This window comes from Mustela nigripes, chromosome X, assembly GCF_022355385.1.
Source record: "Mustela nigripes isolate SB6536 chromosome X, MUSNIG.SB6536, whole genome shotgun sequence".
NCBI lineage: Eukaryota > Metazoa > Chordata > Mammalia > Carnivora > Mustelidae > Mustela > Mustela nigripes.
The window spans coordinates 69,077,843-69,094,459 of NC_081575.1; the positions used below are offsets into that span (position 1 = coordinate 69,077,843).

Consider the following 16,617-nt stretch of genomic DNA (forward strand, 5'->3'; position numbering starts at 1 on the left):
ATAGGTAAATATGTCCTTTTGAGAATTGCAGCTGAAAGCAATAATGGGAAACAAGTGAAGTATGCAATTCTCCATGAGATTCCTTTTCTCCTTCTGATTTATTTATTTTTGTCAGTTTCCTTTTGGGCCTACTGTTAAGCTTGAGTTTGTGAGGGAAACGTCTGATGAAGAGAGACATATATATTCAAGCTACATCCCTCTGATGAAAGAACAGCCACCACAGGCGAGCAAGTGGCCTTCCCACAGTGCCCATTCTATCTGTTACTCATGCACCCAACGGAATCCCAAAAGCAGGGGGCTTTTCAGTACTACCTACTTGGCTTGGGCCACATTCCGTGTGAGAACAAAGGGTTTCATTGGAGGTCTGTCCTGACGAGCTGAATGAGAAGTTGATGCCTGGAAAGGAAATTAAGTGATTACAAGTGCATTTCTGCCACTCTGCCTACCCTGCTACGCAGGCTCTTAAGTCTTCTGGCGCTTGAAAAGCCCTGGAGTCAAACTCTGCCCACTCCCTATTTCTCGGTCTCTCAGAGACAGCAGCAGAATACTAACGGCGGAGGCTGCTCAGCTCTCCTGAGGAGCGCGGAGGACCTGGCTGAATGAAGAGGAGGAGAAAGCTCTCCCAGAAATCACCTCACCAAAATTAAAAAAAAAAGTTTCCCTGACTTTACAATCTCCCCTCCAAAGGAGGAGATTCCAAAGGCTTTTTCCGTGGTCCAGCTAAATCCCTTGAGCTGAACCTGAATCCCTTTCCTCAGCCTGGCCTTCAGTGCTAAAGATGAATCATGGAGACCCTTCTTCTGAAACCCCCCTCCAACGTCATTATGCAATTAACTGTCAAGAACTCCTAGGTTTTTAGAAGAGGGTGTTCCCAAAGGCAAGGGGGAATGAATGTGTTGTTAGTTTTCATACAGTGGCATACAGAAATATTTGAAGGAACCTGGGTTCCCCAGGGGCATATGGAAACAAAGTCTGGTCAGAAAAAAGGTATTCGCCTGGGTCTAGGTTCATCACTTCCAGAGCCAATCCCAATACCAAGTAAGGGCACATTTAACAACGACGATGACAGACAGGGAAAGGGAGGATACAGAAAAGTCCAGCCTCAAAACGCCTGAAAGCCATTCACCTAGATAGGCTCTGGGGCCTTATGGCCTCAGAATACTGTTTATGCTTTGATCCTTTACCAGGAGGAATGAGGTTGATGTTACCCAGAGGTCTAAGCTTCTGGGCTAATGATTACAAGTCAAATTAGGAAGAGGTTTCTCTGAGGACTTAAATCAATGCCTGTGGCAAGCTGATGAATTCAACTCAACCCATGCTGGGATCCTGAACCAAAAAGGAAGTGGGAGCAGGGCCTAATCTTTTGAAGCAGTGGCTCCAAAACAGGGTGACAATTTTCAAAGACAGCCAAAGCTGTGTCACGGCAGGTTTTTACCAGTATACCCAACACTTTGTGTGTGGAGAAGTCCTTCTGTGTCTCATACCTGAGGGGACTAAGGGTGTGAGAGTGCATCACCATGTAAGGTTAAAATCGGATTCCTCCCCCAACCTAAATATATTCGCGATCATTCCTTTTATTTTCTTCTTTCTAGTCTTCTCTCTCCCTCCTCCAATGACACTTTCCCTCTCCCTTCCCATCCTGTTCCTCGTCTCCTTTGGTTATTACAGTCAAGCACAGATTTTAAAAGCCAACCTTTCCTATGCATTCCTTCAGTGGTCAGGACTTCCCACAGCCCAAACCAACTTAGGTCACAAAATTACACATGGCTATTAGCATGTCACAGGTAAGGAAGCACTGGGGAATACCACCATAAGCTGGAGAGAAGGCTACCCTAGTCGATCTGAATTCAGCCTTTCTCCACTAAGCTTAAAAGGGACAGTGATTTTATGGAGACTTCAAACTTGGATTTTACCTCAATCGCTCCCCTGTTGAACATTCTAATCTACTGAAAGCAGCTTTTTGAGCTGTATAGGCGGTGAGCAGCCTTACCTCTGGTGAGGAGTCTTTTTCTCTCAGGATCTTCATCTCCTGGTCAATGCTCTCAATCTCTTCTAAGCTGATACCAATCCACCTTCGAAGGTGAAGGAGGTAATACTCACGAACACGCTCATCATCTGCTTGACCAGTTTCCACAGCAGATTTCAGTGCAGACAACCTATGCTCCACTTCCTTCTTCTGCCTGTATCTGTTCCACAGAAAAGCATTGCCCATGAACTTCAAAATAAAGAGGTATTCCTTCAAAGAAGGCCACAGTAAGAGTTTCCCTTTTCCAAGTGACCAAGCAGTAAATATGCCGGTTTCCGCTTGGGCAAAAATACAGATTCAATACCCCAGAACTTGCCACCAAGGCTGCAAGTCCTCAAGACTGCCAGGGCAAGGAAGGGATCAGCAGGGCCGAATACCTCCCAAAGCCAGAAAAATAGAGAAGTAACCTGATCTGAGCCACTCCCTCCAACCCCATCATCTTTAGAGATGTGAGTCCCTCAGTAATTTCATTACATCGACCGTTACTAAGTTGGATACTTAGTATCAACATCCATTAGGGGAACTGCCACTTCAAAGAATCACAGAATCTTGGGGGTTGTTTACCTGCCACTGATGCGGGAATTCCTTAGGAAAGAGCCTAAAAAAAGTGGTCATCTCTTCTTTTCTTCTGGGAAAAACAATCTTAGGTCTTCTGGCTGGTCCTTTTACTAAGGAAATCATATTGTGTGAACCAAGGAAATAGTCTCTTGTATTGTATTTTTCTCAAGGACAAGTGCTATGCTAAGTGCTTTTATTTATATGATCACATTAAATTAAGCTTTATACCCAACATGGGGCTTGAACCTACGACCCTGAGATCAAGAGTCACATGCTCTACTACTGACCAAGCCAGCCAGGTGCCCCTGCCTTGTCCTAATATAATTTAAAGACTCACAACAATCCTGCCTTGCCTTTTCCAGAAGGCGTTCATTCACCTGAAAAGTACTTACTGAGTACCTACCATGTGACTGGCACTGTGCTCAGTGCCGGACACGTAGCAGTGTAGACAAGGAAGTCCGTGTTCTCCTCAAGCTCTCATTCTAGGGGAAGCTGACAAGAAGGGATGATGGGTCGGGTGGTGATAAGTGCCATGAAGAAGCAAAAGGCAAGGTAGAGTGGACAGAATGATGGCACAAGAGGAAAAGTGCTATTACATATGAGGCCATCAGGAGGAGGTGACATTGGAGCAGACTTCAATCAGGAAGCAAGCCTCGCCAATATGTGAAAGAGGCTTCCCTGGGTTGGGAGTGGGGTAGGAAGTGTAATGGTCCCAGAGTGGGAGAGAGCTTGGTTTGCAGTGTCTGAGAACTAGAAAGTAGGCCAGTGTGGCTGGCATGGAGTGAAGAAGAATGACAGCAAATGAGAGAAGAGGGATAGCCATGGCTACAATTTCTAGAACCCTGTAGGCTGTAAGACCCTCAATACCAAATACCATGATATTTTGAGACAGGAAAGCCACTGGAGGCTTTTGAAGAGAATACATAACGCGAATACAGTGACACGAAAACTTTTTTTATATGGGCCACTCTGGCTGTGGTGCGGAGTGTGGCCTGTGGGGGAGGGGAGGCAAGGAGGGAAGTGGAGAAATCAACTAAGTGGATGCTGTTATCATCTAGCTGAGAGATAGTCACCTGAGATAGGGAGGTGGTGAGATGTGGATGTATTTAAAATGTAAAACAGATGTACTGGATGTTAAGGGCTTGAGGGAGAGAGAGAAAGAGAGAGAGAGAGAGGGAGAGAGAGAGAAGTCGAGGAAAAGTTCCACGATTTCCAAGAGAAGTCTTTCAAAATAGCCATGACTGGAACCCCACTCTGGATCTCCAGAATCAGATGCCCCTCTGCAGGTGTTCACCCCAATCTGGAGTTCTTAACCTGAGGTCCACGGATAGAGTCTGGCAGGAGGGGGGCCCTGAATTCCCTGAGATATGCAAAAGTTTTTTTTTTTTTGGACCTGGGAGAGGTCTCCAGGTTTTTTTTTTTTTTTGGAGGTCTATAGTTTTTATCAGATTATCAAGATCCATAACCCGCGAAAAGTCAAGAACCACTGCTCTGGAGCCATTCTTTATTATACAAACCTCTTAGGCTCTTCTGATCCTTTTACCCAACAAGTGGAACAGTTTATGTGATGTTACAAATAACCGTCCCAGCACCAACATCAGTAGCCTCTGAGCGAAACGCCACAAAGGGAAACTCCTAGTTCACGAACGCTATTACAGGTATCACTTGAGAACATTTAATTCTGGCCCCACTCCTACCCCTACCCTCTTTCCTGGATGTACCTACAGCAGGAAAAAAAAAACCAACAAACCTACCAGGGCCTTAGAATGTATATAATCCATGGTAATTTCTGGGTCAGTCTACTGGTCCTTTAGGATAAGGTTCTTATGCTTGCGTACTTGCGGTCTAACCTTGCTCATAGGCTGCTTCTTCATGTCCTTGCTTCTGTGACTTCACTCTGGTCATCTTTGAAACTTTAGCTCTTCCACTCCTGCTTTTTTTAGGCCAGTGGTTTTTTTTTTTTTTTAAACCTTTTGGTCTTAGCCAAAGAACTCTTTCTTCTTATGAGAACTTATCTGGAACTCCAATAAGTAATAAACAGATAAAAATCCACCTTAGTTAAAGCAAGAGGAGAGCTCCCAACATTGCCTCTACCCCGGCACTGCGGTGGATTCTTCCGAGTTCTGAGGAACAGACTGAAAACCACTGCCCTAGGCCCTTCATCACTGTTTTAGATTTCCCATGGCGAGACATTACATGGAAACACTCCCTACCATCTTAGAATCCCCAATGCCTGTCACCCATCTGACTCTGGAAAACGGTCCCCATTTCCTTGATCTGTTCTCAGACTGCTGCAGAGAGCTAACGAAGGACAAATTTGAGTCAAATGAGTCAACGACATATTCAAATGATCAAACTTCAGCCGAATGGTCACTCGTGCTCAGCTGTCCTTCTGTTTATCTTTTCTGGATTCCACACCCCCATCACACTCACCAGACGGCCAAATGATACAGAATTCAGTATCCCTCTTTCCCTTACAATCTCTGTAATTTCACCCTTCATTGGCTTTAAGTAGGAGCTAACCCTGTCTTCACCAGGGCAAGGTCTTTACCATTCCACTTTTGCTATCGATCCTGTCCCTACCCACATCTCCCCAGGCCTCACTCTGTCAATCATCCTGTCAACAGCAGTTGCAACTTTTCACTCTACTGAGGCCTTTTCCCCTATCTTAGAGAACACCTTCCCTCAAGACATGTTCTATCCTTTCAAAGGATCACTTTTCTCTCTTCCGTGCTATATTGTAGAGAACTGGGAATTTGAAGACCTCAGTTTAAATTGTAGCCTGGACACTTTCAAAGTGTGTTAAGTTTGGACAAGTAAATTCTCGTAACCCACTTCCTTAGCTCTAAAATGGAGATGAGAAGATCCACTTCCTGGGGTTAAGAAGATCAGATGGAACAATACACATGAAAGTCCTTCATAAGTGGCGACAGGATACAGATACTGTCGGGGGATGGGAAAGAGGAGGCCAGGAGGGGTTAGGTGATGCCCCATCTGTTAAGTGGAAGAAACTGGACTGGCTGCTCCAGGTCCATCTGACTCCAAAGTCCAGGCTTTATGTGCAACACCACATTGCTTCCATTTTTCTGATGAACACCATATCTGGTCCTCCCAAGCTACTTCATATATCTACTATGATCCACTGACTGGGTTGGGTCCCCAAGGACAATGATACATTAGGATACTAAAGATGCAGTGAGTCCAGGTCTCTGACCTCTAGGAGTTTCCAGTTGAGAGAATGACCAATTTAGGTGCTACAGTATCTGGGAGGGGGCTTGACATGGGGAAGTTTCAAAGAGTAGGAGTCATTTGCTCTCTCTTCCCCAGGCTTCTGTAAGCCCCCTGCTGAGTCTCTGACCTCTTGATTGCTTTCCGGCCTCTTTCTCCTCCCTTAACGTGCCCAATTTTTATCCTTGGCTTTTTTTCTCGCTACGTGTTTTCCCTCAGTAATCCATACCCCCCAAAGCTCCTGAAGTTTTAGCACCAGATACCAGTCCCCTAAGTTTCAGTTATACGTCCATCTACTGATGGACACGTACCTGGCTGTCACTTCAGAATCTCAGTTCTGTGAGAACACCAGACTCATGGCTCACCCAGCTTCTACTCCTCTGTTTCTGGCACAGCTAATCAACCAGACTCACACTCTCAGAGATGGCAATCAGAATAGAGAGGACGGGTTTTAAGAGAGAATATACCACTTGGGTGTTTTGTGTAGGATGGCCTCAGTGCGTAAAGTCGTGGTGTTGGGGAGGAGGGAGGACTTAACTGAAAATAAAAAGGATCTCAATAATGCGGTTTCTAATCCTATCAATGCTTCTTGCACAAGTAATACCTCTGACAGCTCTCATTTCACTTTTATCACTTTTCCCAGCTGAAGTGCTATTATAATGTGATAATTTGTCTTTCTGCCACTCTCTTCCCTTTCTGGATTCTGTACATATCACTTCCTTCTGCAGATCTCTGACCAGAGTACTCCCAGCTTCTTCCAAACTAGACTGGTCTGCACGCCCTGTACGTACCTCAAATTACTCTGCTGGGGCCCCTGCTCTTGTTATTCCTCCTGCTTGTCAACAGTAAGTGCTGCCTGAGCACCTCCTATGTGCGGGGCCCTGTGCTAGACACACCACTGCGATCAAGAGAGAGGCCGCTCCTGCCGTCAAGGAGTATACATTCCAGTAGAGGAGAAAGACAAGGCCCAGGAAGACAGAAAAACAAAGGGCATTTCATGCAAAAAGAACATGTACAAAGACTATAAAAGGAAGGAGTTGGGTCTGTGCAAAGGATCGGAGGAAGGCGATTGCGGCTAGAATCCAGTCAACAAGGCAAGATGGAAGAGAAGCAGGTGCCAGACTGGGCAGGACTTTGGAGTTAGTGGGATGGCTCTTCCAGGTGAAGTGCTAGGGGCCTGCACTGAGGTGCGACCATGGAGAACTCAAGAAACAGGATTTAAGACTCATTCTTCATGGTGGACCGGAGCTGGAGAGTCAGAAGGGAGGAACTGAGGCTAACTCCTAGCTGCTGGCTTAAACATCTGGGTGAATGGCGGTGCCACTCACTGAGATGGTGAAGCCCTGGGTGTGGGGGCACTCTGGGGATTAAAAAGCCAAGGGTTCAGCTGAGGCCATGTTAAGTTTGAGATGTCTGTGAAACATCCATGTAGGGTGTTGGAAGTATGAGGCTGAGGATCAGGAAAGGTCTGGGCTGGTGATGTACAGGTGGGAGCCATTAGCATTGAGAGAACACTATTATTTTGTCTTGCAGACATTTTTAAAGAATGTTCAAAGACCAAGCTTTCTAGGCAAAGAAATGCAAATAAAAACAATGAGATACCTTTTTTGGTATCCCAATTGGATTTTCTAAGTGTTAACATCTAGGCCAATGCAGTGGGATGTATTCCAAAGCTGTGTTATTGTGGGAAGCAATGTTGCTACCCTCAAGAGTCTTCAAGTACTCAAACCCTTTGATCTAGGCACTGGTCCTAGAAATCTATCCTAAGGAAACAGTGACAGATGCAATTAAAGATGTCTGTCCCAAGGCTACTTAGAAGAATGAAAACAAACAAAAACAAATCTGAAACCTGGAACCTATACATGGTCTAAGTATTTGACAATAAAAGATTAGTTTGAATGATAATGGTACAACTATGGGATGGCATATCAGGTAACCATTAAATATCATGGTTTCAAAAGACACGGAGAAATGTTCACAATGTTAGGTTTGAAAAGGATAAAAAACTATATATACAGTATTATTCCAAATTTATTACCTAAAATAACTATATATCTGGAAGGAAAATACATCAGCAAGTTAACAAAGATCATCTCTGCATGCTGGAACTGAGACCTTTTTAATTAAAAAAAAATACGGGTATTCAAACTTTCTACAATGAGTATTATTACATTTACATTCAGAAAAATGTGTAATTTCTGTTTTTAAGCACAATTCTAGGTTCATCTCAAATGCATTATATGCTGAAACCTTGTCCTCATCCCTCCAACCAGATGTGCTCATTCCCTAGTCTTTCTCTACAGCCCTGTATCCCTGTGGCACTTACAGTCCAGTTTCTGGGTGTACCATAATTATCTGGGTACCAAACTCACTGTTTAAACCACCTGCTACCTGCCAACGGGCCACCCCCATATTCTGACAAAAGATGGGATGCTCAGCTAGGCTATCATTGAAAATAGAAGGAGAGATAAAAAGCTTCCAGGACAAACAAAAACTGAAAGAATTTGCAAACACCAAACCAGCTCTACAGGAAATATTGAAAGGGGTCCTCTAAGCAAAGAGAGAGCCTAAAAGTAGTAGATCAGAAAGGAACAGAGACAATATACAGTAACAGTCACCTTACAGGCAATACAATGGCACTAAACTCATATCGCTCAATAGTTACCCTGAATGTTAATGGGCTAAATGCCCCAATGCAAAGACACAGGGTATCAGAATGGATAAAAAAACAAAACCCATCTATATGTTGCCTACAAGAAACTCATTTCAGATCCGATGACACCTCCAGATTTAAAGTGAGGAGGTGGAAAACAATATACCATGCTAATGGACATCAGAAGAAAGCATGGGTGGCAATCCTTATATCAGATCAATTAGATTTTAAGCCAAAGACTATAATAATAGATGAGGAAGGACACTATATCATACTCAAAGGATCTGTCCAACAAGAAGATCTAACAATTTTAAATATCTATGCCCCTAACGTGGGAGCAGCCAACTATATAAACCGATTAATAACAAAATCAAAGAAACACATCAACAATAATACAATAATATTAGGGGACTTTAACACTCCCCTCGCTGAAATGGACAGATCATCCAAGCAAAAGATCAACAAGGAAATAAAGGCCTTAAATGACACACTGGACCAGATGGACATCACAGATATATTCAGAACATTTCATCCCAAAGCAACAGAATACACATTCTTCTCTGGTGCACATGGAACATACTCCAGAATAGATCACATCCTGGGTCCTAAATCAGGACTCAACCGGTATCAAAAGATTGGGATCATTCCCTGCATATTTTCAGACCACAATGCTCTGAAGCTAGAACTCAACCACAAGAGGAAATTTGGAAAGAACCCAAATACATGGAGACTAAACAGCATCCTTCTAAAGAATGAATGGGTCAACCAGGAAATTAAAGAAGAATTGAAAAAATTCATGGAAACAAATGATAATGAAAACACAATGGTTCAAAATCTGTGGGACACAGCAAAGGCAGTCCTGAGAGGAAAATATATAGCAACACAAGCCTTTCTCAAGAAACAAGAAAGGTCTCAAGTATACAACCTAACCCTACACCTAAAGGAGCTGGAGAAAGAACAAGAAAAAAACCCTAAACCCAGCAGGAGAAGAGAAATAATAAAGATCAGAGCAGAAATCAATGAAATAGAAACAAAAAAACCAACAGAACAAATCAATGAAACTAGGAGCTGGTTTTCTGAAAGAATTAGTAAGATTGATAAACCCCTGGCCAGACTATCAAACAGAAAAGAGAAAGGACCCAAATAAATAAAATCATGAATGAAAGAGGAGAGATCACAATAACACCAAAGAAATACAAACAATTATAAGAACATACTATCAGCAACTGTACACAAACAAATTTGACAATCTGGAAGAAATGGATGCATTTCTAGAGACATATAAACTACCACAACTGAACCAGGGAGAAATAGAAAACCTGAACAGACCCATAGCCAGTAAGGAGATTGAAACAGTCATCAAAAATCTCCAAGCAAAAGCCCAGGGCCAGACAGCTTCTCAGGGGAATTTTAACCAAATGTTTAAAGAAGAACTAATTCCTATTCTCCTGAAACTGTTCCAAAAAATAGAAATGGAAGGAAAACTTCCAAACTCATTTTATGAGGCCAGCATCACCTTGATCCCAAAACCAGACAAGGATCCCATCAAAAAAGAGAACTATAGACCAATATCCTTGATGAACACAGATGCAAAAATTCTCACCAAAATACTAGCCAATAGGATCCAACAGTACATTAAAAGGATTATTCACCATGACCAAGTGGGATTACAGGGCTGCAAGGTTGGTTCAACATCCACAAATCAATGTGAATCAATACGTTAATAAAAGAAAGAACAATAAGCCTGGCAATTCACAGACCTGTACCCCTGGGGATAAAAATATATGTTTATAAAAAAAATTAAAAAAAAAAAAAAAGAAAGAACAAGAAACATATGATACTCTCAATAGATGCTGAAAAATCATTTGACAAAGTACAGCATCCCTTCCTGATCAAAACTCTTCAAAGTGTAGGGACAGAGGGCACATACCTCAATATTATCAAAGCCATCTATGAAAAGCCCACCGCAAATATCATTCTCAATGGAGAAAAACTGAAAGCTTTTCCGCTAAGGTCAGGAACACAGCAGGGATGTCCATTATCACCACCGCTATTCAACACAGAAGTCCTAGCCTCAGCAATCAGACAACAAAAGGAAATTAAAGGCATCCAAATCGGCAAAGAAAAAGTCAAATTATCACTCTTTGCAGATGATATGATACTATATGTGGAAAACCCAAAAGACTCCACTCCAAATCTGCTAGAACTTACACAGGAATTCAGTAAAGTGTCAGGATATAAAGTCAATGCACAGAAATCAGTTGCATTTCTCTACACCAACAGCAAGACAGAAGAAAGAGATATTAAGGAGTCAATCCCATTTACAATTGCATCCAAAACCATAAGATACCTAGGAATAAACCTAACCAAAGAGACACAGAATCTATACTCAGAAAACTATAAAGTACTCATGAGAGAAATTGAGGAAGACACAAAGAAATGGAAAAATGTTCCATGCTCCTGGATTGGAAGAATAAATATTGTGAAAATGTCTATGCTACCTAAAGCAATCTACACATTTAATGCAATTCCTATCAAAGTACCATCCATCTTTTTCAAAGAAATGGAACAAATAATGCTAAAATTTATATGGAACCAGAAAAGACCTCGAATAGCCAAAGGAGTATCGAAAAAGAAAGCCAAAGTTGGTGGCATCACAATTCCGGACTTCAAACTCTATTACAAAGCTGTCATCATCAAGACAGCATGTTACTGGCACAAAAACAGACACATAGATCAATGGAACAGAATAGAGAGCCCAGAAATAGACCCTCAACTCAATGGTCAACTGATCTTTGACAAAGCAGGAAAGCATGTCCAATGGAATAAAGACAGCCTCTTCAATAAATGGTATTGGGAAAATTGGATAGCCACATGCAGAAAAATGAAATTGGACCATTTCCTTACACCACACATGAAAATAGACTCAAAATGGATAAAGGACCTCAATGTGAGAAAGGAATCCATCAAAATCCTTGAGGAGAACACAGGCAGCAACCTCTTCGACCTCAGCCGCAGCAACATCTTCCTAGGAACATCGCCAAAGGCAAGGGAAGCAAGGACAAAAATGAACTATTGGGATTTCATCAAGATCAAAAGCTTTTGCGCAGCAAAGGAAACAGTTAACAAAACCAAAAGACAGCTGACGGAATGGGAGAAGATATTTGCAAACGACATATCAGATAAAGGGCTAGTGTTCAAAATCTATAAAGAAGTTATCAAACTCAACACCCAAAGAACAAATAATCCAATCAAGAAATGGGCAGAAGACATGAACAGACATTTCTGCAAAGAAGACATCCAGATGGCTAACAGACACATGAAAAAGTGCTCCACATCACTTGGCATCAGGGAAATACAAATCAAAACTACAATGAGATATCACCTCACACCACTCAGAATGGCTAAAATTAACAAGTCAGGAAATGACAGATGCTGGTGAGGATGTGGAGAAAGGGGAACCCTCCTACACTGTTGGTGGGAATGCATGCTGGTGCAACCATTCTGCAAAACAGCTTGGAGGTTCCTCAAAATGTTGAAAATAGAAATATCCTACGACCCAGCAATTGCACTACTGGGTATCTACCATAAAGACACAAACGCAGTGATCCGAAGGGGCACGTGCACCCGAATGTTTATATAGCAGCAATGTCTACAATAGCCAAACTATGGAAAGAACCTAGATGTCCATCAACAGATGAATGGATAAAGAAGATGTGGTATACATACACAATGGAATACTATGCAGCCATCAAAAGAAATGAAGTCTTCCCATTTGTGACGATGTGGATGGAACTAGAGCGTATCATGCTTAGTGAAATAAGTCAATTGGAGAAAGACAACTATCATATGATCTCCCTGATATGAGGAAATGGAGATGCAACATGGGGGTTAAGGGGGTAGGAGAAGAATAAATGAAACAAGATGGGATCGGGAGGGAGACAAACCATAAGAAACTCTTAATCTCACAAAACAAACTGAGGGTTGCGGGGGGGAGGGGGTTAGGGAGGGGGGTCGGGTTATGGACATTGGGGAGGGTATGTGCTATGGTGAGTGCTGTGAAGTGTGTAAACCTGGCAATTCACAGACTTGTACCCCTGGGGATAAAAATACATATGTTTATAAAAAATTTAAAAAAAATAATTAGGGTGAACAACAACAACAAAAAGATGGGATGCTGAATTCCACATCCTATCAGTCTATCCCAGTTCCTCCAAAATTGCTCACTGTTGCAAACCCTGAACCATACTTCATTATTCCTTCATAGGCCATACAACCTAAAATTCCATGATTATTTATTAGTGCATTGTCTGACTCCTCCACCAAAATAAAAGCTTGACGAGGGCATGGATTTCATCTGATTCTCCATGACTTAGAACAGTTCCTGGCCCACTAGAAAGGCTCAAAACATATATGTCAAGTGAATGGATCAAGTATCGGCTCTGTAGTCTTTAGCCCAGACCTCTCCTCTGAGCCACACACTACCCGATATCTCTACTTGGATGACTCGTACACACCTTAAATGCAGCACAGCTCAGTACTGAATTCCTATGCTTTCCCACCCCGATTTGTTCTTCCTCCTCTATTCTCTATCTTAGTGAGTTACATAAGCCATGCACCTATGACAGAAACATGGACCTCTTCCTTGTTGCCTCCATCTACACCACTTCCCAAAACTAACAGATCGCCAGGTTTTCTGCAGCTTCAATCCTTCTAAATAAATATATCCCCCTCATCTCTTCTGCCATTGCTGTAGTGAGACCTTGTCATTTGTGACCTAACTCTGTCCCACTGCTTCCTAACCACTGCCCGTGTGTACTGCTCAAAATGCAAAGACGACCACTCAACTCTTTAAAAATCCCCAAAACCAAAAGCCTCCAGTGGATCCCAGTCATGAACCAAAGTTTAGGTTCTTCAGTATGGCCTGCTAGTAGGTGACAGTCACAGAATATTAACTATGTGCCAGATGCTGTGCTGTTTTCTGGGCTTTTATTAGTTACATTTCTTGATCCTACAAGATGGGACCCTTGTGACTTGTGCATGATTTCATCCGTGAGGAATTCTGAGGCTCAGATGGGCTAGATAAGTTGCCCAAAGTCTGGTGGCTTATAAGTAAAGCTGGGTCTCAGACCCAGGCCTCTGACTCCACAACCTGTACTCAGCTACAAAGACAGAACAACAGCCAACTTTGAGTACTCACTGCACCTGCCATGGTGCTAAGGGCTTTTTATGTATTTCTCTTTTAAACTTCCAAACTACTTTAGGAAGAAAGACCTATTATTATTATCCGATTTTATAGCTCGGGAAATGAAGGCCACCAAGAGATGAAGCACCTTACCCAATGTTAGACTGATCAAATGGTGGAACTGGGATTCAGATTCCTTCCCAAGTTCTTAGCAGCAGGGCTGTTCCTTTACCTTCCTCGCATCCCAAGCTCTCCTTGGTCTGGACCCCACAATATTCTTCAGCATCCTTCCTTCCTCTTCTCTACCACCCCACTTTATGTTCTAGCATCATCTGATTGCTTACAGTTGTTCCAGCATCATCTGATTGCTTACAGTTGTTCCCCACCCACACATCCGCACCCCAGCACTGCGCTCTTTAATGCCCGGTGGCTTTACTAACATCTGCTGGCTAATGCCCTCCTTTTCTCTTCCTCTAGGTAGTATTCTTACCCCTCCTTAAACAACTCATCACAGGAGTCACCTTTGCCAGGGAGGCTTCTCTCTGCTGCTCCCTCTTTGGTTAGGTTCCCCTCCTGTCTGCTCTCACAGTACCTGTGCATTTATCTATCACATCATTTTATACTGCTACTTTGCTTCAATACCTCTCCAGACTATATAGCCCTGCAAGGTGGAGACCTCCACCCACACTCATCTGAACACCCGTACTCGCTTTGTATTTCCAGTGCCTAGAGTAACTCCTAGACACTGTAAGCACTCATTTAATGTTTTTTTTTTTTTTTTTAAGACTGAGAGTAAGCGGGCACCTGTGTGGCTCAGTGGGTTAAGCCTCTGCCTTCGGCTCAGGTCATGGTCTCAGGGTCCTAGGATCAAGCCCCACATTGGGCTCTCTGCTCAGCAGGGAGGCTGCTTCCCCGCTACCCCCCACCACCTGCCTCTCTGTTTACTTGTGATCTCTGTCAAAAAAATAAATAAATCTAAAAAAAAAAAAAAAAGACTGAGAGTAAGCAACCTGTTCAAGGGCACATGAAGCTATGCTAGGACTAAGATTAGTTCAGGATATTACACACCTGATCCATTACTCTGTTTGAACAGAACTTCTCACTCAGTGGATTATAGATGGATTATAACTACAGGCCCTTCAGAGATATCTACCCTCCTGGTGGCAGGGCCTGGTGGTTAGGTATGAGCACCTCATCAAAAGCAGAGGCCTAATGCTCAGTAGAAACCAAACGAGAGACACCACTGTTCCCCTCCCCGCCACCCCCAAAACATGCACCCCCCCCAACAGCAGGGCCAATGGGCAGTCCTCAAGAGCATAGCTATTGACCCACCTCTCTATTTTAGCCTGTCTCTGCGATGCCATAGCAGCGAGGCTAGGATAGGCCATGGAGGAACTAGCAGTGCCATTATCAGTTGAGTTGTTCTTGGTTTTGGGCAGCTCAAACTCTGCCACATGATAGTACTGGCACTGAATTAAGTAGTTTAAAAAGTATTCTCGAGCCCACTGCAAATGATCTAGACGCTTGCTGGGGTTGACTTGTTTCATGGTGAGCGCTCCTTGAAATGCTGGCACCATCAGGTACTTCAGGTCGGTGGAAGCAATCTCTTCCAAATCTTCGTTTCGGCTGGAAAGAGCAAAGAGGAGGCTGTGAAGCCTGGACGGCCATTCACACTGTGACCCTTGCTTCCCGGGGGGGACTGGAAGGCTGCGGTGGGTGTGTGGAGGGAGAAGGCAGGGGGAGTGAAAGTGGCGGACCGCTCACACCCAAGGCCTGTGCAAACAGCCAACCCTAGGAAGCAGAGTCGTGGGATATCAACTGTCTGGAAGACAGGTGGAGAATGTAAACAATGTACATCAGATCGCGAAGGGAGGTAGGAATAAAAGGTTCCCAGGCCTTTTTAAAGGGTCTCCTCCACCCAGGCTCCATGACTCCACCCTTGGTAACCATTATTACCTCCATTCTCAACCGTTATTACCCTGTCCCGCATACCTGAACAAGTCGAGCTGCGATAACATTTCGGAAGCCTTCTTAAGGAGGTCTAGTCCCTTGAACACCTTTTCCTGGATCACTCGCGAACCGGTGGGTTCAGTCGCTACTTCCACTTCGTCCAGAAGCTGCTTGCTGGTTTCGAACAGCTCGGGGAGCCGCGGCAGCAGCAGCTCGTCTTCGGCTGTTGCCATCTTGGGGGAGGGAGGAACGCGAAAGACCTCACTTCCGGGGTCAAAGGGAAACTTGGCGAGCAGGCACGAAACCGGAAGGAGCGCCGCATTGGTCCAGTCGCTCTATTGTTACCAAAGCTTTAGAGGACTTCCGGAAGCCGCTGTTCGCCGACCCTGGCAACCGTTTCCATGGACTCATCTTTGCGGGCTGCTGCCTATCGCAAGTTTTAGGCATCTGCTGAAAGCAAGCAAGCATGCATAGCCTTTCGTGCTGATTTACGGGTCACTCCTCGTCGCCGACGCCAGCCTGGGAAGTTCCACTGGCTCTGAGCTTAGCGCCCCGGCGGGACAAAGTTGAATTCAGAGCGGGAGCGGGCGCGCTGCGGGAGCCGGCCGGGTGCGCGCCTGACCTCGCGATGCGCTTCCTCGGTGGAGGGGCCGGGGCAGCCAGCAGCCCCAACCACCAGGCCGCGCCCGGGGGTTCGGTCATCGCTGCGCGCGAGTGCGAAGTGCCAGTGGCGCCCCCATCCGGCTTCCGTGCGTCTAGCCGCTAGAGCCCCGGGCTCCTTCCAGCCAATTCCCGCCCGCCCTCTTCCCCTCCACGTCATCCCTCCTACACACACGCACTCACAACCTGAACACCTACTTCCTTTCGGCCCCGCTCCTACACACCCCCACCACCACGCACCCACCCCTCCTTCAGACACCCCTGTGGCCCGCTACCACCCACCCACCCACACGCACTCACACACACACACACACACACACACACACGCATCCCTCACAATTCTACTCACTCCACAGC

At 44.4% G+C, this 16,617-nt stretch overlaps 1 protein-coding gene across 1 annotated transcript in view; it reads right to left on the reverse strand.

Annotated features, from left to right (window-relative positions):
- IGBP1 (immunoglobulin binding protein 1) overlaps nucleotides 1-16,329 on the reverse strand; it is a 29,273-nt gene extending 12,944 nt beyond the window's left edge. Inside the window, exons 1-4 of the mRNA XM_059385506.1 lie at nucleotides 15,643-16,329; nucleotides 14,983-15,276; nucleotides 1,991-2,186; nucleotides 317-396 (exon numbers count right to left, since the gene is read on the reverse strand). Coding sequence (XP_059241489.1) covers nucleotides 317-396; nucleotides 1,991-2,186; nucleotides 14,983-15,276; nucleotides 15,643-15,833 — 761 coding nt within the window. The 5' untranslated portion in view covers nucleotides 15,834-16,329. The remainder of the gene's footprint in view (nucleotides 1-316; nucleotides 397-1,990; nucleotides 2,187-14,982; nucleotides 15,277-15,642) is intronic.
- Nucleotides 16,330-16,617: the final 288 nt, after the last annotated feature.